General features: G+C 46.3%; 1 protein-coding gene across 1 annotated transcript; it reads right to left on the bottom strand.

Moving 5' to 3' along the window:
* Nucleotides 1-13048: 13048 nt before the first annotated feature.
* CRX (cone-rod homeobox) lies at nucleotides 13049-21286 on the bottom strand. Its single transcript, XM_066638760.1, has 3 exons — nucleotides 21190-21286; nucleotides 15961-16112; nucleotides 13049-13672 (listed from the first exon to the last, which is right to left on the bottom strand). The coding sequence occupies exons 1-3, from the start codon at nucleotides 21284-21286 to the stop codon at nucleotides 13049-13051; spliced, it is 873 nt and encodes a 290-aa protein (XP_066494857.1).
* Nucleotides 21287-25217: the final 3931 nt, after the last annotated feature.

Below are 25217 nucleotides of genomic sequence, written 5' to 3' on the forward strand. Positions count from 1 at the left end.
TTGGGGCTAATCAGGCAGTGTTGGCAACCCTATTGTCCCAACAAGGTTTGCTGCCGTGATGATCTCAACAAGGAGATTAGATAAAAATTCATGGAGGAGAGAGTCAGTGAAAGTGATCGGCTACAGTAGTAGCTCTCGGACCTCCATGTTCAGAGGCAGCGTACCTTAGAATGCCCACAGCCCGCAGGGGAAATGGCCCTTCTCCCATCAAGCTCGGCTTTTGAGCTCCCAGAATCTTTTGACTGGCTTCTGCTTTGAACTGGGTGCTAGACTAGATGGGCCCTCAGTCTGTACTGTCAGGGTGGTCTTGTGCTTTTGGAGTTACTGTTTTTGTGGTAGAGAGCGAAAGTAGAAATGGAGGACTGGTCAGGATGGCTTTCAAGGTCCTAGAGAAGCCTGCCAGCAAGGAGTTGAACCAAGCCTCCGGACAAGTCTGCCCTTCTCATGAGGCCAACGTGGTTGGCCCTCCTGCAGGCACCATCACGTTGGACATAAATTGGAAGTGACAACCAGTGAAATGGCCTTTTCTGTTGTGGCACCCAGCCTGTGGAACTCTCTCCCTCTTGAAGCCAGAACTGCCTCTTTTCTGCTGGCCTTCCTTAGGAGAATTAAAGCTCTTTTTTTTCTGTAAAGCTGAATTGGGGTAATTGAGATTGATGAATTTGCTTTAGTTTCTGGCTCTGTGCTCTTTTGAAGTTTCTTTGATTTGCTTGTGCATCTTCTGTTTGTATTTGTTGCATTATTATTTTTTGTTTGTTTACATTTTTAAAAACTTATTCTGTGAGCCGCTCTGTGCTTCCTGATAGGCTGAGAAAGATGGGCTACTAATATTTTGAAATATAATAAACCCAAGCATAAAAACCTCTTGAATCTGAAACAGAGAGAGAATGGTTCCCAGTTCAAAGGATGCAATCCTATACTGTATAGTGTATACACTTTCCTAGGAGTAGGCCGAATTGGAAACCATGGGACTTACTTCTGAGAAGCCATGCATAGGATTACGCCTTTACTGGGTTCCGTAATTGGGCTCTGACTATAGCTTTCAAGTTGTTGTTTTGTGGTATGTGTTTTATTGGTGAAAGCACTTTAAAAACATTCAGAAATAGTTTTGTTTTTTTAATTTTCTGAATTAGTTGTTCATTCGTTTTATAGTTGTTGTTGCATTCATTTTATAGATGAAGAGCAATGGAACTTGATATTATTAGGGTCCCTTTTAGGGAGAAGGGCGGGATACAAATAAAGTTTATTTATTTATTATTATTATTATTATTATTATTATTATTATTATTATTATTATTATTAATAATAATAATAATAATAATAATAATAAGTGTGAAATACATCTGATCCAGTTGCCAAATCACTTTTGAATGTTAGCACCTAAACTTGAAGTGACCCAGAGGGTTTAAAAACGTACTAATGAAGCTGAATCAGTCTGGAATTTAAATGGCTAGTAGTTGGCTACTACCTGGTGTGGATGACAAAAGCACAGTTGCCATATAGAGCAGGGGTCTCCAAACCCCGGCCCGGGGCCAAATGTGGCCCGCAGAGAGCCTCTATCTGGCCCGCGGCCAGCTTCTGATCTCCTGAGAGCCTCTGGCCCGGTTGGCCAAACACAACCAGAGTTGTGCTTGTAGGGTGGGGGAATGGAGGTCCATTTAAGTGTATGCTTTATTTCTTGGGCTGTGTTGGTGCTTGGAGAAATCCTGGACATTTGAGCTCATTCATTCATTTATCTAAGTTCCATTTACATAAGAACATAAGAACAGCCCCACTGGATCAGGCCATAGGCCCATCTAGTCCAAGCTTCCTGTATCTCACAGCGGCCCACCAAATGCCCCAGGGAGCACACCAGATCACAAGAGACCTCATCCTGGTGCCCTCCCTTGCATCTGGCATTCTGACACAGCCCATTTCTAAAATCAGGAGGTTGTGCATACACATCATGGTTTGTAACCCGTAATGGATTTTTCCTCCAGAAACTTGTCCAATCCCCTTTTAAAGGCGTCCAGGCCAGACGCCATCACCACATCCTGTGGCAAGGAGTTCCACAGACCAACCACACGCTGAGTAAAGAAATATTTTCTTTTACATACGAACATAAGAACAGCCCCACTGGATCAGGCCATAGGCCCATCTAGTCCATTTCTAATGTATTTATTTAAATTTTATATTTAATTTTTTTTTCCTCTCTGGCCCTCGACACTGTGCCAAATATTTGATGCAGCCCTTTGACCGGAAAGTTTAGAGACCCCTGAGCATGAATGAACCATTAGTATGCTTAGTGTATCTGCACCTTCAAGTGTTCCCAACAGAAGGTGGCGCCACAGTCATGCCAAAGCCTTGTACTCATCCCCATCACTCCCTCCCGGATCATGGATATGATGCTCTCTTCCATTCTGCTTGTTCACATCTATTCTAGTGCAATGTCCAATAATAGGTAGAGCAGCCTGGGAAGGCATGGCCAAGTTGCACCGCTGTTAAAAAGCACAGGAGCCCTGCTGAGGCAAGAGGCAACAACCATCCCAGAAATTTCTTTTTTTTTTTTTTAATTGGCCTTGCCTTTAACATCCACCTGACTTGCAGAACCGGAGGGGTGAAGCTTCTTTGGGAATAAATAGAAGTTTAAAATGGGCAAGTTATCATTCCAGTCCATTTCTGAATGGTAAAACTGCTGCTAAAGGCAGAGGAGCAGGCCACGTACAAGAAATTGGCAAGCTATCTCAAGGAAAGGGCAAAGGTCGGGCTCGTGGGACCTCACTGGTTTCTTACTAGAAGTTGACAGTCTACCAACAGGAGCTGGGTTTGCAACGGTGGGTGAGCAACTCAGGATCTCCATCGGTCTGTTAAATCCTGCGTTTCTGCAGGAAGTGGAGGAAGTGCTGCCCGATTTATAAATGCCAAGGGATATGGCTATAGTGGTGATTGGGCAGCAGTGCTCCCCCCCCCCCAAGCCTGATCTGCCTTGTCAGGTTTGAAGCTCCGCAGGTGGGTCCTGACCCACAGTTTGGGAACCGCTGTACTACAGAGCATGGAGCACGAATATATGTGTTGAAAGCATAGGAAAGGTGCTTCTTCGTTCCTCCTCCTTCCAAACTCCTCTGCACTCATGCACCAATATACGGGACTAGATAATTGATTGCTTCAAACGGAAGCAGTCAATTTCTTTCACGGGGTAAGAGAACCCACTGTGGGTTTGGGATCCTGTGAGGTCGCTCCTGCTGCTAGGCCTGGCTGAAGCCTGCACTGCCCCTATGCTGCTGAGCAGAACGACATTTAAACCGAGCTTAGCCTTGTTTCCCCTCATCTGCCCCCCCCCGGCCCTCCCCCCCACCTCCATCTTTCTCCTTTCGGTCTCCTCCCCGGCACCCAGAGGGACAGACGGTGGAGTTGCCGCTGCGTTCCTCCTGGCTTCACCTTTACAAGGTCTCCTCCGAGGGCAACTCCTCCACCCATCTGTCTCCGGGGGATCAAGGCAGATTAACATCCAATCTGCCTGTCTACTTTTCTGCTCTAAAACCTGCTGACAGGTTTGCAGATTAAATTTGCTGACCCCTACCCCCTACCCCCGGCTTCCATCTTCCTTCCAATCCATCCTTCCACAGCAAGCCGGTGCCTCCTTCCTGGTCTCTCTTCTGCCACATCCTCCTTGAACAAGGGAACAAAGAAAAACTAAGCAGAACATATGGGACACAGTGCCTCTGAGCATGTACAGGTTGCCTTTCTTTTGTGAAGGGAACAGGCTTGTGTTTTTCCAGAAGTGGGCCTCTGAGCATATGCAAAGTGAAAGCCCTGAGTGGCACCGATTAAAATAGGAACTGAGCACATACTGCTGGGTGTTTAACTCAAAAAGCACCTGTTCCTACCCCCCCCCCCCCGCTTCTTTCTGAAAACTGTTCAGCAGGGCAAAATCCCAGTCAGTTGGCAACCCTCATGTCCATGCTAAATGTCTGCATGCTGGGCTGCTGCATAGGGACATGAAGCAGGACATTTTTTTTTAAAACGTTGGCAACGCTAGTCCATACATTTTGTAATAATTGTGACTCCGGTTAGGAATTATTGTGTTCCAGTGTGGTTGTGTTGAGGGAAGCAGTTCTGGGGAAGACACAAGTCAGGAAAAGATGCCCGTAGTGACTGCCATTTTGAGTCTTGTAAAGATTTCAGAGCGTCCAATGCTCTTTGGTTACGTGCCCCAGTTGGCAGCTGCCTGTTTTACAGAGAAGTGGTCTTGCAGTCCATGGAGAGGCTTCTTGAGCCCCCACACTTCTCTGGAAGGTGCCTTGATTTTTTTTTGCAGAGTCGACCTATAGCATCACGAAAACGTTGTAACTGGGATGTTTTGGTAGAGGAAGAAAAAAAAATCCATTTCCTCTAACCATCACATCTGCCCTAGAAGAACATTTCAAATCCATTAGGGCCATAATCCTCGTGGTGATGTAAGTGCGCACGTGACTGGCCTTCAGCGCTTCCCGGAAAGAATGAGCTGCTGGGGCTCAGCAGCTTCTAGCAGGATTTAATCAGCCAGTGACTGGGAAAGAGATGTGGAAGGCTGCACTCTTTGAAACAGGGACACGAGGTGGGTGGGGAGGCAGCGGAAGCAGAGCCTCCTCATCAGAGTCCTTTGAAAAGCGCCACCACGCTTTGAGCACATGGGTTGCGGGTGCTTGGGCGTCTCACGTGGTGGTGGCTGCCTCACCTCCCTCCCCACCCACCGCGCGTCCCTGGTTTCAAAATGGTTCTTCTTTTGCCCACCTGTAGCAGAATTATGAAGTGTTTCACAAAAAGTGGGGGGGGGGAGGCTTTTGTCAGGGTGCAGAAGTATGCTGGTTCGGGACCATTTTCTGACTGTACCCATTTCGGAAGTGCAAAAACTCGGGCCAGCAGAGCCTTCGGAGCTGCGGGGCCCAAATGGAAACCTGTTTTGCGAGGCCCCAGGTTCCCAGCCAAGGTCTCGTCTGATCTCGGAAGCTAAGCAGGGTCAGGCCTGGTCAGTACTTGGATGGGAGACCGCCTGGGAACACCGGGTGCTGTAGGCTTATACCATAGTCTTTCGAGACTGAAGCTTGCCAACCAACCATCTGAAGAATCTTAAGAGTGACAAATAAAATTTATTGTAGACTTTCTATCTCTGCGGTAGAATGGAAAGCCATCCAAATGTGTGCTGAAAAAAGTGCACGTGAGTGAATGGACCAAATGGATCTAAGCCCATTTTAATATATCAAACAATGGCAGACATGTCAGCCTACAAGTAAAGCAATAAAGCGTGTAGATTACCTTTGAAAAACAGTTACAAAACCCACTTGTTTCAGTGGCGGTGAAATGGTGTAGGGTGCAATCCTAACCCCTTACGTCAGTGCTTTCCAGCACTGGCATAGCAGTGCCAATGGGACATGTGCCGCATCCTGTAGTTGGGTGTCACTCACGGAGGCCTCCTCAAAGTCAGGGAATGTTTGTTTCCTTACCTCAGAGCTGCATTGCCCTCATGTCAGTGCTGGAAAGCACTGGAAAGCAGTGCAGGAAAGCACTGACATAAGAGGTTAAGATTGCGCCTGTAGTCAAATATTTATTTTATTTTACTTTTTTACCCTAGTGCAAGGCCTCTTCAGGTTCAGGCACCGACTGGGAGCAGTTGGTCCAATGGGCTTAAAGCCAGCCCTGAAGACCAGACTGGGTAAACTGGTAGAATTGGCAAGAAGCAGCACAGGAGACAAGACACACAGACAAAGATTCTTCTCTGATTCTCCGCTGCAGATGTTAACTCTGTTCATGTGAGCATAATTACTAGCATTCATGGGAAGTCACTATGGCCATGGTTTCCTAACTGTGTGCTGCGGTGCAAACCCTCAGGGGCACCACACGATGTCCTTTGCGGCCTCTTCTCTCATGGGTGCCGCCATCTTGGCTGGGCCAAGATGGCACTCTTCTTGTGAGATCTTGCGCTATAGAAGGGCACGGTAAACGTGCAAAGCTTGGGAACCGCTGCACTATGGGGATTAGCCAGTTGCAGTAACATCTGTGCTGTCTCGTAGACTGTAAGCTCTTTGGGGCAGAGCTATGTCATTTTCAGTGATGTTACTGTGTACAGTACTCTGTGTGCCAACAGAACAGTAGAAATGACAGGTCATTGTTGTAACAAAACTCATTCACAGAGCTTTTTCCGGTGGCAGGTGATGCGGAGCCAAGGTTGGACATGAACTACAAATTGCACCTGTCCGCATTTGCTGAAGGAGCACCCAGGTCGGAGTGCCACTGGGTCTGCCCATCCCTCCTTGTCATTGCCACCTCCCACCTGCGCATGGGCTCAGTTCTCTTTAATTAAAGGTTAGCCAGGGGGATGTGGCTGGCAGCGCCACCCTGGGCAGCTGTCACTGGGCATTCAAGAACCAATTTGTCATCCTTAGCGGGTTCCCTAATCCTCTCTAATTCAGTTACCAATCTGTGCAGTGGGGAGGGGGGAGCAGGAGCCTTAAGAGGATTGGGGCATTTGCTAAATTAGATAAGTAAAAATAACAAATGGCGGGCAGCGTGTGTGCATGTGTTGTTGGGGTTGGTTGCTGAGTCCAGGCAACAGGAAATCTGCCTTTGAAGCCGAGACTCGGCACTGAAGGAGAAGAGATACATGCCTCAGATGTCAGATCTTTGCCAAGGACAGGAGGTAGGCAGTTGTTTTAAAGAGAACTGAAAATGGGGTGAGACAGGTTTTGCTTCCCAAGGATGGGCAAACTTAGGACATCATCGTCTGGCATTGGACCCCTAAATTAACCATCCCACTCAGTAGAAGACACAACAGAGTGCACATTGCCAAGGTCCCCCCAACACCTGGAGACATTCCTGTGCACACTTGGACTGAAAAGAGATTGCAGTCATCTCTGGTCCAACAAGCTCAGCCAGCTGCTACAGCAGAGGCAACAGTGGGAGACATCTCCACATCACAAGCCTCTCTTCTGTTTTCAAACTTCCTTCAACTTTCAGAGGTGAGAAAACCATCTCCAGTCTCAGATTTTGCATTAAAATAATGGTCTCCAAGTAATGTGCTGGCACTGGGAAACTGGTTTCTGTGCACCACTGATGAACATATCCTCTGACTCTGTTATCTGCCATTTATGGGACACGATGAAGGGAATCCTTTGGTGGTTTTGCTCAATATAACTCAAAACAGCCCCTGAAAGATTATGGTCTGGTTACCAATCCAACGTGGAGCTTCCTTAGTTGGGAGAATGTTGCCCCCAAATCATGAGATTGGTTTCCCTTTAACTTTCTGTGAACTTTAAAGTTTACAATTTTAAAGTCTAAAATTGTAAGCTGCCTTGGGCATCTGGTCTGGCAGAGGAAAAGGGGAGTGGGTAGAAATCTTTTAAATAAATAAATAATAATAAACTTTTCGCCGAATAAGAAATTCCTGCTCTTGGATAAACAGTCAATAAATATAGATATGTGAGATATAATCTATACTGACTTCATTTTACAGTATGCCCCTTCCCCAAAAAGGGGCAATCGCATTAGACGTGAACACAGAGCTATTAACTGATGCATTTAACAAATCCAATTAAACAGCCAAACACATACTGCAATAGATATTTTTAAAAACAGCCTACTTAAGTTTTTGGAATGTTCTCATCCCAGAATTCACATGCTGTATTTACCACCAGCAGAAATGGATGTCACAACGCTTTGTGAGCGACTCTTGTTGAAAAGTGGTCTATAGGTATTAGAAAATAATAATACTTTTGTTCCAAGTCAGTAGGCAACCTGATTCTCCCTCCTTGATCCACCATCCCAGTCCCCCCACATGCATCCTGTTTCGGTTCCTTCAAGCTCTGAACCTGACCTTCCATACCATCCAACAGACATGAGGAATTCCCATGTACTACTCACCCAAGAAATGGTACTCCTGACCTTAATTTTTGCAAAAGCAATTTTCTAATTAGATGAACTTAACAAGAAAAGAAGCACACAGAGCCACTCCTGCTTTTCACCTATTTTTTGTTTTTTTACTTTTTAATATTTTTCTCTTTTTTTTTTTAAGACCACCAACAATTTTTGTAACTGTACAGACTAAGACAATAATAAATAAACCATCAAAAAAAATGCATGGAACTTTTTATCTATAGCAATGGAATGTATTTCTTTTCCCAAAAAAATTATTTTTACAACTAGGAAAACTAGATTAAGAAATCTCTAACAGTGTTTTACAAAATAAGACTTTAAAAAAAATTTTTTTTTAAGCCAGTTCTTTAATGCATAGGGGAGAAAGTAATTGCATTCCTTACAAATATTTATCAAACGCTGTTTCCACTCTTCTGATAAAAATCCTGATTCAAACGAAACCATGTTAGATCTCTTTCCCCACCCCACACACCTCCCCTGATCAAAATATCCTATTTCATTTTGTACACAATGCAAAAAAGTTTAGCAACAAAAAGGAATTTCGGTGCCGTTCAGATTGCGGAGAGATCAATTAAAAATCCAGAGGTAACGAACCAAAAAAAAAAATTGGTTTTCACATTCTTTGTGAATCTGAAAAAGAAAATGACTTATGAATAATCTCCCAGCCTGGACTATATACACAGACAAATTTGAGTCAGCTTGGCCAGATATGGTTGCCAACCAATCAGAAAAATATGGTGCAAGCCTGATCCTGTGCTTTTAACAGCAGCTTTCTCTACAGCAGTGGATCTCAAACCTTTTGGCACCAGGACCCACTTTTTAGAATGACAAACTGATGGGACCCACTGGAAGTGATGTCATGGCCGGAAGTGACATCATCAAGCAGGAAAAGTTTTAACACCCCGTACCATAAAATCAGATCAAATCAGTTGAGTGAATTAAAAGTTTACAATAAGGATGTTTAAAAATGTATTTAAAATAAAGAAACCTCCTAACCCTTCTAACTGGGTAAGAGGCACTTTTTCAAGTGGGTGCTCCTCTTTTATTTAGCAGGGGGAGAGTAACTGGCCCTCCTCAACCCAGCAGTGTCTTTTCTAGTGGCTAGTGTTCTTTTGCATCTTTTTAGATTGTGAGCCCTTTTGGGAAAGGGAGCCGTTAATTATTTCATTTTCCTCTGTAAACCTCCGTAAACCTATAAATACTGTTCATAATATTAATAATAACCCTCCCAAACAGTTTCTGATCTGTTAAAAAAAAAAAATTCCCAAACATTCCAAAGGCTGCAATCCAATCCACACTTACCCAGGAGTAAGCCCCATTGCCTATCATTGTTAAAAGGGTATACATAGTAGTCTGTTAAAAGTACAGATCTGTAACAGTTCCCCAAAACCAGTGAAATACCATGGTAGCATCAAGTCTAATATATTAAAAATAAAATACACAGTAAATGATTGGGAACCTGCCTGAAATTGGCTTGTGATCTACCTAGTGGGTCCCAACTCACCGTTTGAGAAACACTGCTCTACAGCAGGAGTCTCTAAACTTTTCGGCTGAAGGGCCACATCAAACATCTGGCACTGTGTCAAGGGCCGGAAAAAAAATTAAATATAAAATTTAAATAAATAACTTTAGAGATGGAACTTAGATGAAAGAATAAACGAATGGGCTCAAATGTCCAGGACTTCTCCAAGCATAAACACAGCCCAAAAAAAATAAAGCACACACTTAAATGGACCGCCATTCTTCCTCTGCACAAGCACACCTCTGGTTGTGTTTGGTCAGCTGGGCCAGAGGCTCTCAGGGGATCAGAGGCTGGCCACGGGATGGATTGAGGCTTGCTGCGGGCCGCATCCACCCCCGGGCCGGGGTTTGGAGACCCCTGCTCTGCGGTAATGAGCACATGAAGTTTAAGGTGAACACGATCACCTGCTAAGGTGTTTCCATATACCTGAAACACAGAAGTTGGAAATGTGCAATGCTGGTAGGAAAGCGAATCATTTTTGCAGTACTGTCCAGGGTGCTGACGTGTGGATCCTTAGCTAGATCAGGGGTGTCCAAAGTTTTTGGCAGGAGGGCCACATCATCTCTCTGACACTGTGTCGGGGGCCGGGGGGGGGAAGAATTAATTTACATTTAAAATTTGAATTTACATAAGTTTACATAAATGAATATATTAAAGATGAACTTATATGAATGAATGAAGGGCTTGCAATAGCTCACGGCCTATAAAAGGCCTTGTACAAAGCAAGGCTGGCCTTTCCTTTGCTGCCGCTGCTGCATCACAGACATGAAACAGCAAGCAGTGGAGGAAGCCCTCATCCCACAGCTCATGTGAGAGGTCAAACAGTTGCCCTCACGCTAAGAGCAGTTGCGTCGGGCCAGTGTGGGCTCCAACACATCTCCAGAGGGCCAGAGGCTCATTGGAGACTGGAAACTCCCTGAGGGCCACAATGAGAGTCCTCGAGGGCCGCAAGTGGCCCCAGGGCCGGGGTTTGGGCACCCCAGATCTAGATCATAGTCAGAAGCTAACCTCACCCAAGAAAATAAATAAAAAAAATTATGGTTTTACTGAGCACATAAATTCATGTGGTGGGACAAGGCTGGCTTCCCACCCCATGATGTTCCCTTCTCTGTTTGGACAGAGAAGCAATTTCAGTGCTTGCCACGGGCGCCATTTTCCCTAGATACGCCACAGCTACTAGGAAGAGCTTCTATGCCAACCTCACTGAAATGAATGGTTCTGCACAGTGCCTATTCAGCATCAGTGGGGTCTGTATAAAAGACTTGCCAGTGGACTGGATCATGGTCCAGATTTGTGTTTCTCTTGATCATGGCACTCCCACCATGCCTAAGACAGCTGCCTCCTGGATGTGTTTGGGCACAAGAAACCGCTGTCGTACCTTTGGGTTTATCATATCAGGGTTTCAGGAAGGATTTTTCTCTGCCCTACCTGCAGATGCTGTGCCCAGGGCCAGAAACCTTCTGAATGCAAAACATGTGCTCTGCCACTGAGCTACACAGCCTCCTTTGATCTGGACAGGTACCTGCTGGAGATGATCTAGGACAGAGATGTCAAACCTGTTTCGTACAGAGGGCTGAAGTTAGCACTGTGGTGCTTGCTGGGGGCCCGGAGTGACATCGCTAAGCAGAAAATGACATCATTAAGCAGATGACAGCCAGAAATAAGTACCTGGTTCTCACACAGAAACGCACCAGCTGTAAATGACAGAAGAGAAAATGTGCAAATCTTGTGCCTATTTTCAAGATATGAGAGAGTTCAATTAACACGCTTGGAGAACCCAATTATAATGGGGGTGGATATATTGCTTCTGGGGACTGCATTCGGCCTGCGGGGCTTTTGTCTGACCTCCCTGCTGACGGAAAATTTCCTGCTACAGGCAGAGGGTTGGACTAGATGACTTGTGGGTCACTTCCAACTCTGTGATTCTATGATCTTCAGGCAGGAGCAGGGCTGGTGTTGGGGCAGCATCAGGGGGAACCTTTAGGGAAACAAGCACCTCCCAGAGCCCCTGAAATGGCTTCTGGTTGATGGCATCTTTCTTGTTCCTACCTGCCCTGGCCAGCTTCTTCACCCAATTTCCCCTGTTCTGCTCACTTGGTTTTGGCACAGCCCACAGGCAGGGGGGGAAAGAACACAAAGAGGTGCTCTTGCTCACACCCACTCCCTCTCGCCCCCAGTTCCTCTCTCCCACCCAGTCAAGACACACATTGGGAAGGGGCAAGGAAAAGCATGCCCCTCCCTCAACAATGAGTCATCTTTCCCAGGAGGAAAGGGGCTCGCTTCACAGGTTGAGAACCACTTAGGGCACCACCCTAACCAGGCCTACTCAGAAGTAAGTCCTATTTTGCTCAATGGGGCTAACCAGGTCTACTCAGAAGTAAGTCCTATTTTGTTCAGTGGGGCTTACTCTCAGGAAAGTGTGGTTGGGACTGCAGCCCCAGTGGCCTCACTAGGGTTTTCGTTGCCTGGTGCAGAAGGCCAGTGGGTCACCCCCAAGATGGACTTCCTTCCATGCAGTGGGTGTGGCAACACCCTGGGCAGTGGGCGTGGCAACGCATCATCGCCCTGCCCAGCTGGTTTTTGGGCTATAACTTTTGATAAAATAGAGATTTCAACGCGGTTTGTTTCAGTGCATTCTGCATGAAATCACACATCGAATGATATATAACATGATGGTATCGTTCTTAAAAACTGGTTTGAACCATTTTGGCCAGTAGTGGTGTCACCCGGTGTGGCCCGCACCCCCCACACCCTCCGCTCGTAGTGCCACTGGAACCACTGCTCTGGTCCACAGCAGGGTCATTTCTTTTTGATCAAATTTGCTTTGTGCTCAAAAACTCAAACACAAGCTGTCATCTGGAAAGATAAACAACAAAGAACTGACCGACTGGTTAATTGATCCTTGCTACCATCTCTGAAAACCTAGGAAATGTTTGGTGTTAGATATAATTTTACACACACACACACACACACACACAGAGAGAGAGAGAGAGAGACACACACAGAGAGAGAGAGAGAGAGAGAGAGAGAGGGAGGGAGGGAGGGAGAGAGAGAGAGAGAGAGACACAGAGAGAGAGGGAGAGAGGGAGAGAGTGCAAGCAACGTGGCTTCTGAGACAAAACTCTGCTGAAAGTGTCCTTCATAGTGGCTGGAGAACTTGCATCTCTCAGGAGCCTGAAGAAGCTCAAGTAAGCGCTGAATTAAAAGCCTGGGACTTGACTGATTTGGATATTTCAGCCCTGGAGACGCGAAGGTGCTGTGAGCTTTCGGTCACCCAGTCCAGACCAAGCAACGGAAGGACTATGTCTGAGGTCTGAGCCGATGAAGCGAAGGCTGAACATGAGTTCCTGACTTCTGCATGGATCCTCCCTCTCGACCTGTCACCAGGCAAAGGCTTTGCAAAAACCCTAAGTGGTTTGCAAGCTGGTCCGGGAAAGAAAAGCCCACCAGGCACCGCTGAAGAGGGCAGCCGCCCGTAACAAGGACCTCTCCTCTTTGGAAAGCAGTCTGGAAGATCAAAGAGAGGACAAGAGAAGTGGGGGAGGAGGGCTTGTGCAGAGTGCAGAGAAGAGGACGTGGTCCCAAGATGCTACGCAAGAGAGGGGAGCTTCCTAGAGACGGCAGGGCGCTTGCTGCCTTTCACAAGACCTGGAATTTCCAGGAGCTCTGGTCTTTGTAATCCAAGCAGTCGGTGGCATTGAAGTTGAGCTTCCAGGAGGCGGCTTGGTCCTTGTAGTCCAAGCAATCCACTGAGCCAAAGCCCAGCCCTGCTGTGCCGTAGCCCTGGCTGGAGAGGGAGGCTGGCGACTGGCTGAGGTGGCTGCCCATGGTCGGGGTGGCAATGGGGCTCAGGGCAGCTCCAGGTGCAGACAGCTGTGGGTGCATCGGGGACAGGTAGGAGCTGCAGTCAAGGCCGCTGAAGTAGGAGGTAGATCCTGCGTAGGTCTGGGTGTAGCCAGGGGCCTGGGTGTAAGTCATGGGGTAGGCGGTGGACCTCTGCATGCAGGGAGTGGTGGAAGAAGAAAGGGGGTCTGGGATGGGGGATATGGAGGCCGGGCTCCAGATGGAGACGGTGGCGCTGGCACTGGAGCTGGGTGTGACCGATGTGCCAGCAGGCGGAGGGCTGTATTGCCCATTGGTGCTGGTCTCCGAGCTGGTTTCCCGGGCGGGAGAGGTCTTCTTCTTGGCTGGGCGTGCCTTGGCCTGGCCGCTGCTTTGCTGCTGCTGCTGACGGCATTTGGCTCTGCGGTTCTTGAACCAAACCTGCAAGGAGAGAGAAGCAAAGAAACTGCTGGTGAAGCCTGCGCAGAACCAAAAGCAAGGGCCGCGTTTCCAGGGCCAGGCTGCCATTTTAATGGAAGAGCATTCAGGGGACAGACCTATCCAGTGGTGGTCAGATGGTTCACAACTGCAAGGACGAATACCCCTAAACCTAATTCCCCCTGAAATTCTGGAGGGGCAATGCTTTTACTGCTGCCTGCTGGTGGAGTCTTGTGAGCTGCCGTGTTTGTAGCCGCCATTTTGTTTCCAAAACACTGGTGCAGAGTCATGAGGATGCGGAGATGGCGCCTGGCTTAGATGCCTTTAGAGGGGGACTGGACAGATTGATGGAGGGAAAGTCCATCACAGGTTACAAGCCATGGGAAGCAGGCTATCTCTGACATGCCAGATGCGAGGGAGTGGCAACAGGATACAAGCGTCTTGTGTGCACCGTGGGGCATCTGGTGGGCCGCTGTGAGATGCAGGAAGCTGGACTAGATGGGCCTATGGCCTGATCCAGTGGGGCTGTTCTTATGTTCTTAACTACAATTCCCAGGAGGCCTTGCAGGTCTCTTGTTATCTGGTGTGCTCCCTGGGGCATCTGGTGGGCCGCTGTGAGATACAGGAAGCTGGACTAGATGGGCCTATGGCCTGATCCAGTGGGGCTGTTCTTATGTTCTTAACTACAATTCCCAGGAGGCCTTGCAGGTCTTCTTGTTGTCTGGTGTGCTCTCTGGGGCATTTGGTGGGCCGCTGTGAGATACCGGAAGCTGGAATAGATGGGCCCTGGAACTGATCCGGCAGGGCTCTTCTTATGATCTTATGAGGAAAGATGGCAAGACACACCATGCTGTTGACGGGGGACTCACATCCCCCAATGGCCCTACTAATAAATGACCCTCTCCCAAATTCCCGCGGCACACCTGGGGACCATTTGCGGCACACCAGTGTGCCGCGGTACAGTGGTTGAAAATGGCTGGAGTAGATGGAAAAGTGCAGAATAATTAATTTTGGGAGGGTCAGGGAAAGGGGTTTGTAGGCCTTTTGTACGTCCCTCATGGGATGTAACAGAAATAGTGATTTTACCCAGCGGAGGGCACTGTTGGGTACACACATTCAAGCAGAATCCACAAAACTGAATGGGAAAATCACGGGACTTTCTGTTTTAGACCCCAGGAATGTTTAGAACCCATGTTCAGGTTTCTTTTACAGAAGGGCAACTTTTTAAACACAGTAAACTACGATTCTCCTTTGGCTGTTTCCATTTCTATTTTCCTCAGGGACCGGAATAGAGCGGAGCAATGGTTACGACGGCACAACTCGCGTTACGATGTTCGCGTAAAGGAGGAAAACAGGAAAATAAATAGTCAAAGCAAACGAGGGATGTGGTGATGGCGTCTAGCCTGGACGCCTTTAAAAGGGAATTGGACAAGTTTCTGGAGGAAAAATCCATTACGGGGTACAAGCCATGATGTGTATGCGCAACCTCCTGATTTTAGAAATGGGCTATGTCAGAAGGCCAGATGCAAGGGAGGGCACCAGGATGAGGTCTCTTGTTGTCTGGTGTGCTCCCTGGGGCATTGGGTGGGCCGCTGTGAGATGCAGGAAGCTGGACTAGATGGGCCTATGGCCTGATCCAGTGGGGCTGTTCTTATGTTCTTAACTACAATTCCCAGGAAGCCTTCCAGGTCTCTTGTTATCTGGTGTGCTCCCTGGGGCATTTGGTGGGCCGCTGTGAGATACAGGAAGCTGGACTAGATGGGCCTATGGCCTGATCCAGTGGGGCTGTTCTTATGAGGGTTCTCACAAGTACATTCCACGCTTTAGAACAGCCAGCAGAAGAACCTTAGGAAAACCACCAGGCTTGGAGGAAAAACACTTGAGAATGGACAGTTCTGCCTCCCAGCCACACTTGCCCGATTAAACCTGAGATCTGGACAGCAGGAGCAGCAGCAAACCCGGTCTTGGAGGAAAAGGGGCTGTCTGAGAGCAGCAGCCCCATCTGTTCCTGAGCAGCAGGTGGTTTGGACAGACAAGTGAGGTCACATCCAGCAGCCACGCAGTATTGGGTGGGGGCTGGATTGCCCTGGACACCTGCTGAGCTGCTGTCCCTCAGGCCATCTGCACTGGCCGGTGCAACAGAGAACACAAGCCAGCAGCTTTGTCCTCAGAGCAGCGCAGAGAGTGAGGCATGTTTGGTCCCCAGTTTGAGACCCATTACAATGGGGCCTTTGGGTCCGCCAGCAGGTCTGCCCTTCGTCCTCCTGTCACAAAGCAGCACCACAACCCACCTGCACTCTGGATTCAGGAAGGTTGATCTTCAGCGCCACCTCTTCGCGCATGAAGATGTCTGGGTAGCGGGTCTTTGCAAAGAGCGCCTCCAGGATATCCAGCTGGGCCCGTGTGAAGGTCGTGCGCTCTCGCCTCTGTTTCCGTGGGGTGGCTGCAGGAGAATGGCAAGGAAAGGGAATCAAGGAAGAGCCAACAAATGAGCATCCTGTAGCCTGAACAGCGCCAAGCCTCCTAAGAACATAAGAACAGCCCCACTGGATCAGGCCATAGGCCCATCTAGTCCAGCTTCCTGTATCTCACAGCGGCCCACCAAATGCCCCAGGGAGCACACCAGATAACAAGAAGACCTGCAAGGCCTCCTGGGAATTGTAGTTAAGAACATAAGAACAGCCCCACTGGATCAAGCCATAGGCCCATCTAGTCCAGCTTCCTGTATCTCATAGTGGCCCACCAAATGCCCCAGGGAGCACACCAGATAACAAGAGACCTGAATACTGGTGCCATCTGGTGCCCTCCCTCCTACACACACACACACACACACACACACACCAGCCTGACCAGGAGATACTGCGAACTGAACATCAGTTTCCTGCCTCAAAGATCTTACAATCAATATTTAGATAATGGTGGGAGGGAGGAAGACAAACAGCTGGAGAAGGAGATGCCAGTTTAACAAAGGAGGAGCACAAGCAAATGCAGCTAGACATACTTAAGAGACAAGGGCTGCAATGCTAACCACAGAAGATTCCTGAGAGTAAGTTCCATTGAACACAATAGGACTTACTTCTGAGTAGACCTGCATAGGATTGTGCCCAAGGACTAACTGTGGCATATCTAGAGGGGGTGCGAAGCACTAAGTTTTGCAGGGAGCCTCACCGCTGCATGCAAAGGCCCCCCTCCCCTTTGGAGCCGTTCCAAGCAGAGGCAGCAAAACGGAGGTATACACCTGGCTCCAAAGGGGAGAGGAAGAGGCCTCTTGTACACTGTGGGGAGGCTCCCTGCAAAACTTAGTGCCTTGCATCCCCTCTAGCTATGCCAACGGAGTACCAATTTTGAGGTTCAAAATGTCATTTTGGATCCAGTCAGGCTCCAATACCCAAGTGCAGCTTGTGAAAATATGATCACTGAGGCACAAGCAGAAACACCCCAGTGCCAGCTATGTCATGTAGAGGTAAGGCTGCATCACATTCAGCAGGACTTAATTCTGAGTGAGCATGTGTAGCGGATTGGGCTGTGTGCCCCACATATTTCAACAGAACCATCCTTCCCCAGAATCATGCAGGAAACAGCAAGTGGTTGCAGTTGTGGGGGGCTCCTCATTCGTTTCAGTGGAAGGGGCAACTAGATGAGCGAGCAGAGATGTTGCTTTGGTCAGTTACAGCAAAAACAGCTCAGAAGACCCCCCAGTTTACTGCTTCCATGGATTGCAGTCCTCCTCCACAGTGGCATGGATTGCATTATGCTGTAGGGCAGGGGTCTCCAAACTTTTTGGCCAGAGGGCCACATCAAATATCTGGCGTGGTGTGGAGGGCCGGAAAAGAAATTTAAATAAATAAATTTGAGACGGAACTTAGATGAGTGAACAAATAAATTAATGAATGGGCTCATTCATTCAACCTCTCTGGCCCTTAGAACACACTCCGGACCAATCAGATCACAGTTCTGGTCATGTTCTGTTGAGTGGGCCAGAGGCTTTCAGGGGACAAGAGGTTGGCCACGGGCTAGAAAGAGGCTTGCTGCGGGCCACATCTGGCCCCGGGGCCGGGGTTTGGAGACTCCTGCTGTAGGCAGAAGCAGGTTTCCACTGCCCACAGTTCCGCGTCACATGCCCACAGTGTGCTTAGGGAAGCAGCTCACCCCTTTGCACATCATGCACTTAAAAGGGGTGGGACCTGGAAGTGACACCCACACTCCACCCTTCTAAGTATGTTTGAGGTCAAGATTGGTGAGAACTTCTAAGAGGATCACATCATGCAATCTATTGTCATCTTGACAATTATTTCCTGGTGCTGAGCAACACCTGATTTATCTCTTGACTTGATAAAAAAATTATTTCCTCTTCTCCTTGATTAGATAGCTGTCCCTCTTGTCACCTATTCAACACTTCAAAGGTGACTGTGTAATCTATGCCCATTTTCTATTTGATTTTATCCTGGATACCTACAGAGACTCTAGTGCTCTAAATGAAGAGGTGTTGGTTGGCAATCTGGGTGATCAGGACATTCTGGAGCCTGTTGAGAAAAAAGGCATTTGGCAATTCTGCATCAGCTAGATAGCTTTGGCCTTGGGCGTCTTTCAATCTTATTTTGCCCATAAATCCTTTAGGTGGCCTTGGCCAATAATGAGGGGTGGGCTTTTGTTATAGCCTACCTTATAAGTTTGCTGTGAAAATAGACATGCCTTTTATTCCATTGTGAAGGGCATCAGCAAATTTAAATTACTTTTATTCCTTCACCTCCCTTGAGATATTTTCCAAATTTCCCTGCTCAGTTGATTAATTCCTTTACAAGATAAACGGGAAAATTCTTTCAGCTCTTATGTTTTCTAAATGTTTCAATGCTTGCACAAATATCTAATAGCATTTTGCTTTTTGAAGGAGGGAAAGGGGGATTATTTTTTTTAAAAAAAGGTTTCTGAACCTTTAAATTTAGAGTGCAATTTTAGCAAAGTAAAATTTGGGAACCAAGTATTGTTCTTCCCTGTCCTGCAACACCCAGCTCCAGATTCTACACAGATCTTCTAGCTACACAGCAGAGGATTTTGCACACCAAAAAGAACAGGAAAAGATGGGGACTAACAAGGAGATGCGTTTCTTTGTGTGATAAAACGAGGAGCAGCTGCAACAGGTCTAGGGAGGCAATGGAATTCTTTCCTTCCCACCTTTGAGGGACAGACACCATCTTAATAGCCACAGACCATAAGGAACCCTTTGCCATCCTTTGTGTGGTTAAGCCTAGTAAATTTCTCTCTCTCAATCTGTACAGATTACGCAAACCTACACACATTTTGCTATGTTAAAGGTTAGACCTATTCCTGGATTTATTTGGGGTGCTGAATCCAAAAATGGCATTGGTTTTCCTCAATTGATTCTAGTTTTGGGGGTAGAGCATAGCCACTCTATACGCCAATTCAAGCAGCTTCCTTGTAAGAAAGTCATGTTGTCGGCTTCCTCCCAAAGAAGCTGCTTGAATCCGCACATAAGGTGGCTATGCCTTAACCCCAAACCTAGAGCCAATTGGGCAAAATCAATGCCATTTTTGGATTCAGCACCCCAGGAATATCCTAAATTTGTTCAAACATCCTTTACAAGTCAAAAAATATTGATTTTTTTTGTATGCCTGTGTTATCAATAACTGTAGGTCAATTTTGCCGACTGTATAAAACATAACCCATCTTTTCTCCCTTGATTTCTCTTCCTTTGACATTACAAAAAGACAACAAATTTTGTTTAAATGATATAAAGCAGGGGGAGGAATCCTCCCAAAGTCAGGCCTGAAGTTACTCCAATTCCATCCCTAAAGCTGAATGGGAACACCAGGTACACAGCTCCAAGCCTTCTGGAGGAGAGGAGGCAGAAAAATGTAACTACTGAGGACACGTTCCCTTTTTCTACAAAAAGGGGACAAAATGATTTTGCACACATAAGATGCTTTGGTCTAAAATGAGGGCGTGAAATTTCCAGCATGAAAATAAGACTTTTAAGGAATAAAGATTGCGTAGTGATGGATTCCACTGGGCTGCTCCGGTTCTTTCTTTTCCTCCTTGTTTTAAGCCCACCCCATTCCAAAAGACTGCAGATAGCATAATAGGAATTATAGATTATTTTACTGGTGCAGTATTGTACTCCCTAAAAAAACCCCATGTTGGGAAAATGGCTAGATCTGTAGCAGGGCCGGGGTGGGGTGAAGAGCTACTTCTTTCAATCCTGACTGCAAGGACTGAGGCATTCAGATCTTTCTTTGGTTTGTAGGCTTTGACTTCTCCCTCTCACAAAACACATCCTGAGCAGGCAAAGTGTTTTGCAGGCAAAGTGATGCAGGCAAAGTGATGCATTTTGAAAGTCCCCCCCCCCAACTTGGCTTTGGCAGATGCTTAATTTTTCCACTGAAATCAAAGACCTCACAAAACTTCCTATAGCCTTGAGAGTGCACAATCTCATCATGAAGTGTCTCTCTGTGTATTTGCTAATCTAAACTCCTCTTTAATTTTCTTCCTTTGCCTATTCTGATTGTAAGGCTCTTGGGGCAGAGAGGAGTGGAGCAGGGAGAAGTAACTGGTGAAGTACTGGACAGTACTGGACAGTTCCCGATGCGTGGCAGCAATTTGAAAAGTCATACATACAACAGCTGCTTCTTACTTAGCTGTAAGTACTGAACAATGGCATACCTGCTAAATGCCAATCATTTTCCAGACCACTAAGGAAGATTGAGCTTCTCTGTCAGTGGTACTGGGAAAAATCTAAAATCCCATACATTTTGATTCTGGTTGAGGAAAGCAGGATCTCTGCAGTTTTCAGGAAAACCTGGTCTTTAACAGATTTGCAAGAAAATTCAACAACTGTGGCAACAAATGAGGCATTTCAAGTTTGCAGAGACTGGGAAAACCAAAAGTATCCCAACACGGTGAATTTTTAAAATTTGATTTTTATATAAGTAACTGTATATCATTATGCATTCATTTCATAAAATTTGAAATGAAATTATGCATCATTTCATAAAATTTGATTTTTATATAAGTAACTGTATATCATTATGCAATTTTTTAAATGGGGGTCATTTCACACAGATCCTGTCATGCTCACTCACACATAAACATTTTGATACTACTGTATCATAACAACCAATTCAATTAAAATATCCATTCATTCATTGCCAAACAGTATGACCAAGTTTGTCTTTATCTTTGCCTAAGTCAAACACATAACTGATTTTGCTATGAAAAGTGGCGGATTTGATTTTTCTCTCCTCAGCTGGAAGTCTGGTGGCCCTGCTCTCCTGCTCTGATTCCACAGTTAATTCCATATCCTTGGGTCCATATCCTTGATCCCTGGCAGTTGGTTGAGACCTTGTCTCTTATGATTGACACCATCCTTTTTCTAAAAAGAATAGGATGCCAGACTTTCCCTCTTCCTCACTGACATACGTGGACTATTGCCCACCTTCTTGGAACATTGTTTCTGCACCCAAAGCAGACATTGACCAGAAGGGAAATTTAGAAAAGCAACTTACTGGGGTATCCGACTGCTGAATGCAGCAAATCCATGCCAGGCCCTGCCAAGGTTAACCCGTTGACAGCGTAATGTGGTTGCTTAATGTAGGACATCATGCTCAGGAGGTTGGAATCCCCCAAGGATCTCACTTGGCTTTCAGCAAGTGGGCGAATGTTGGTGTCCTCTTCTGTCCAGATGCTTGGAAGTCTTCCTCTTAGGTTATCCCTGTCCACTCAGCATCCGAGAGCAGCTGGAATTGCAACACAGGCACAAGTTGGTGACCCGCCTCCCCAAGCAAGGAGAGGTGGGGAGGAAGGATTGGCCAATGGGCAGCAAGGAACACTGGGGGTGCTTCACACCTTGCATGATGAGCTGGGATGGGGTGGAAGGCCCAGGACCACCTCAAGCCCTTTCTCTTGCTTCATTCAATAAAGGCTCTTCCCTGCTGAGATGGGGCTTTTACAAAATACCTATGTGGCCTTACAACTGTATTGATAGTCAAAACCTAAACCCCACACTGGCTTGCTCCATACAGAGGTAATGACATTGAGAAGGAGGGCTGAAGAGGGCTGGGACATTACCAATTCAAAAGGGGCAGCTAATGGGTACTATTAGGCCAATCAACCCCACACTTTGGGGGGTCTATTATTACCTAAACTAGCAAGTTAAGTCAACACATTAAAAACTCTGGGTTGGCCCCTTGGGAAGTCTTTTCTTGGTTTTGGAAGGAGGGTAAAAGCAGGGGGGGGGAGATTCTCCACCACTGTACTTAATGGAAGTTTTGCAGTTAAATAAAAACTCTGCATCAGATGTTTTTCTTAGGGGGAAAAAATAATGGTTAATGCTGTTGATTCCTTCCTTTAGAGAGAGGTCGTCCCCCAAAACTTTTGCTTTTGTTTGTTAAAGGAAATGCTCGGTTTTGGAAAGCGAAAACATGTTTACGAGTGCAACATATACAAACTGTGCGCCACCATGGGTAAGAGCCTGAGCTGTGAACCAGAAAGTCCCCCTCTCAAATCTCACCTTGGCCAGGGATGCACCTCAGCTGTCCTATTTATTTATTTTTCACATTTTTATGGATAAGTGGGGATTTGAACCTGGACCTTCCAAGCCCACCTCCAAGTCCAACCCCTGAATCACTGACCATCCTGACTTAGGGCTCAGTCCTAACCAACTTTTCCAGCACTGAGTTAAAGCCAATGCAGCTCCAAGGTAAAGGAACAAACATTCCCTTACCTTGAGAAGGCCTCTGTGACTGCCCCCCAACAGGATTCTGCACATGCCCCACTGGCACAGCTGTGTCAGTTGTGGGAGAGTGGGTTAGGATTTGGGCCTTAGGTTACCAGCTGTTCTCTACACTTCAACCCCAGTCTTCTGTAATGGATAATAAAACGGACCCACCTTACCAAAACCAAGAACATCTCCGCATATGTATATGTGTTTACAGCTTAGTGTGGCTTCAGGCTTGCCAGAGTTTGGCCTCTCAAGTAGCACCTTGTTCCTTACCGCTGATTACTCATGACTATGCTGACAATATATTTATTATTTCCATTTTCTATCCCACAATTCTTCCAAAAGGGAGCCACATTGATGCCGTCTCTGCTGTATGGCCTGTACTGAAGTCTCTTATCAATGCAAGAGAGCCCTCGGAACCTTTCTAAAGGCTTTCTGATCTTGAGATCAGGCTGTCAGGTTTAAGATCCCGGCATCTCAGAATAAACATCTAAAGATGGGATTTCATAAGCAAGGGGGCCGCTGTGTCCTGGATGACTATCTCCTGGTCAAATGCATCCCAGTATTGGACATTGGCAGCAGTTCTTTTCGTGTCCCAATATATGCATATATATTAGATATACTTTTTATTTTTAAAACAAAAAGGTAAGACTAGGGGTTGGGTTTAGGGTTGGGGTAAGAGGCTTAGAATATATAACATGAGGTTTGTTGCCCAGTTTGTTGTTCAGATTTTTCTCCAATGCTGCCCCCACCCCCAAGCTTCTCTTTGTTCCTCCTCAATCAGGAACTTCTTGCTAACTCCTTGGACTATCTCTTGGAAGGTGCCATTGTTTCCCTCCCTCTTTTGTTTAATTCCTTCTGTTGAGACTTCCTCCCCTATTTTGTTTCATCATTTTCTCCCCTCCCCCCCGCACCTTTGTCTTCAACTTGTGAGATTAAAAAATGAAGAGAGTCAAAAAAAATATGACTTGTTTTAGGAATAAACTGAACAACCCTCAATTAACAGATAAGGCTTCTTCAGCCTCCAGAAATAGAGGGCACTCCTATAGTAGATTTGTAGAGAGACCCCCCCCCCCCAATGCCTTGTAATTGAAAGTTTTGGTTGAAACAAGAAGAGGAGGCTGGATGGCACCATAAAGCGATAGACTAACACTTAGCACCTTAGATAGTCCTCTGGGGGAGGGAAATTTAAAACAAGCTCTTGGGGGTTACTTCCCCCTTTCTATTTTGCAATTTGAACAGAAGTTTGCACATTTGTTTGCTCTTGCAAAAAAAAAAAGAAGCTTTTCTGAAATTGTAGAAACTGAGAACAAACTGATCCACTGGTGTTGTTTATGTGTGGGATACACTTGTCTGACAACTTCCTTGTGCCTTTTTATAGAAAGGGAAATTGACATGCATTTATTCTCTAAAAACTACTATAAATAATTCTGGAGGGGGACTATAATTGTTGAAAATACTGAGTTGCAAAACTGGGAAGGTTGTTGAAAATTGAGAAACCAGCTGAATTAATGGTTGCGGGTAAGGGGAACATAGGTATGTGGGCTGCGCACGGGGTGTACATGTGTGTGTGTGCTCTAAGGGGGCTTGCAAAAGTTAATTTGAAATCGGTTTCTGCATTTCCTGTGCCCATCATTTCAGCACACAACCATTGACTAAAAGTCGCATCCCGATTGTATCCTTTCACAGGAGGAAAATAAATCAAATAGCACAGCTCAGATTAACAAATGCATTTTGTGTTGCTTGGGGGAAATGTCCTCAAAGTAGCATTTAATTAAATAATGCTTTCTCAGTTCAACAATGCAGTTTTGTTTTTTTTAAGATTCCTTGATTTTTTTAAAGATTCCTTGATTTTTTAAGATTCCTTGGTCATCCTTTAAGTTTCAAAAGGATGGCTTCCAGATGTAGCCTCCTTCCCTTTCCAAATCCCATTCCACAAACATGCTAAAGCAACAATCCTTGGCACACTTACCTGGGAGTAAGTCTGTGCTCAACTTGGTGGGACTTACTTCTGGGCAAAAATGCATGGGATAAGCCGATTCATTCATGCTTATTGGTATGACAGTTATTTTTTTCAAATGTGTTCCCCACCTTCTGGTCCAGCTAGGGCTCTCAAGGTTACTAAATCACAAGAGAACTGGGTGCATTACCCAAACCCCTGCATGGGGCCACATATAAGAATCTAATTTTCTTTTTCCAGCAAGGGAATTTCATGCACAACCTTCAAGACCTTTTCCAGAGGTTACAAAATAGCTTAATGTTTGTATGAATCAGACTTCAATCAAGATGTACGTATATAAAGTTCCAAGGGGACGCCATGCTCAAAATAATTGGGCATGGAGCTAGTTCCATGCACCTAAGTGGAACGTGGGTTTCTTTATTTCCTAAACATTTGTTCCTCCCCCTGCCATCTAACCTGGGTTTCACAGTGAGCCGCTTGTGAAGATGTGACAGCACCACAGAGGGTGTTTTTTACAGAAAGAAAATACAGGACTCTGCCCCAGTGATGTTGCAATCTCGATACTGACCCAACGAAAATGACATGAGAAGGAAAGGCTGAGAGAAGCAGGAGTAGAAAGGAGAACATATGCAATTGATTCCATTATACATACTTTACTATGCAATCCTATACTCAGATTTACTCAGAAGTAAATTCAACTGTATTCAGTAGAACTTAAGCTGATGTGTAGAGGATTGCAGCTTAAGCTTAGTTACAGTAAGGAACGGGGACTAAGCAAAAGGTTAAAAATATCACAGGAGCATGGAAGCCTCTGGTATAGCAGAGGGGCTGGGAGGTTCCTCAGGAAGTCCCTC

This window comes from Tiliqua scincoides, chromosome 10 (genome assembly GCF_035046505.1).
Source record: "Tiliqua scincoides isolate rTilSci1 chromosome 10, rTilSci1.hap2, whole genome shotgun sequence".
NCBI lineage: Eukaryota > Metazoa > Chordata > Lepidosauria > Squamata > Scincidae > Tiliqua > Tiliqua scincoides.

What these genes read in the sequence shown, in the direction of transcription:
- CRX (XM_066638760.1), bottom strand. Translation starts at nt 21,286, where the DNA reads ATGATGTCCTACATTAAGCAACCACATTACGCTGTCAACGGGTTAACC. An exon ending in TTCAGCAGTCGGATACCCCA is followed by an intron (nt 16,113 to 21,189) that starts GTAAGTTGCTTT and finishes ATTCTCCTGCAG; the next exon opens with CCACCCCACGGAAACAGAGG. An exon ending in TTCCTGAATCCAGAGTGCAG is followed by an intron (nt 13,673 to 15,960) that starts GTGGGTTGTGGT and finishes CTCTCCTTGCAG; the next exon opens with GTTTGGTTCAAGAACCGCAG.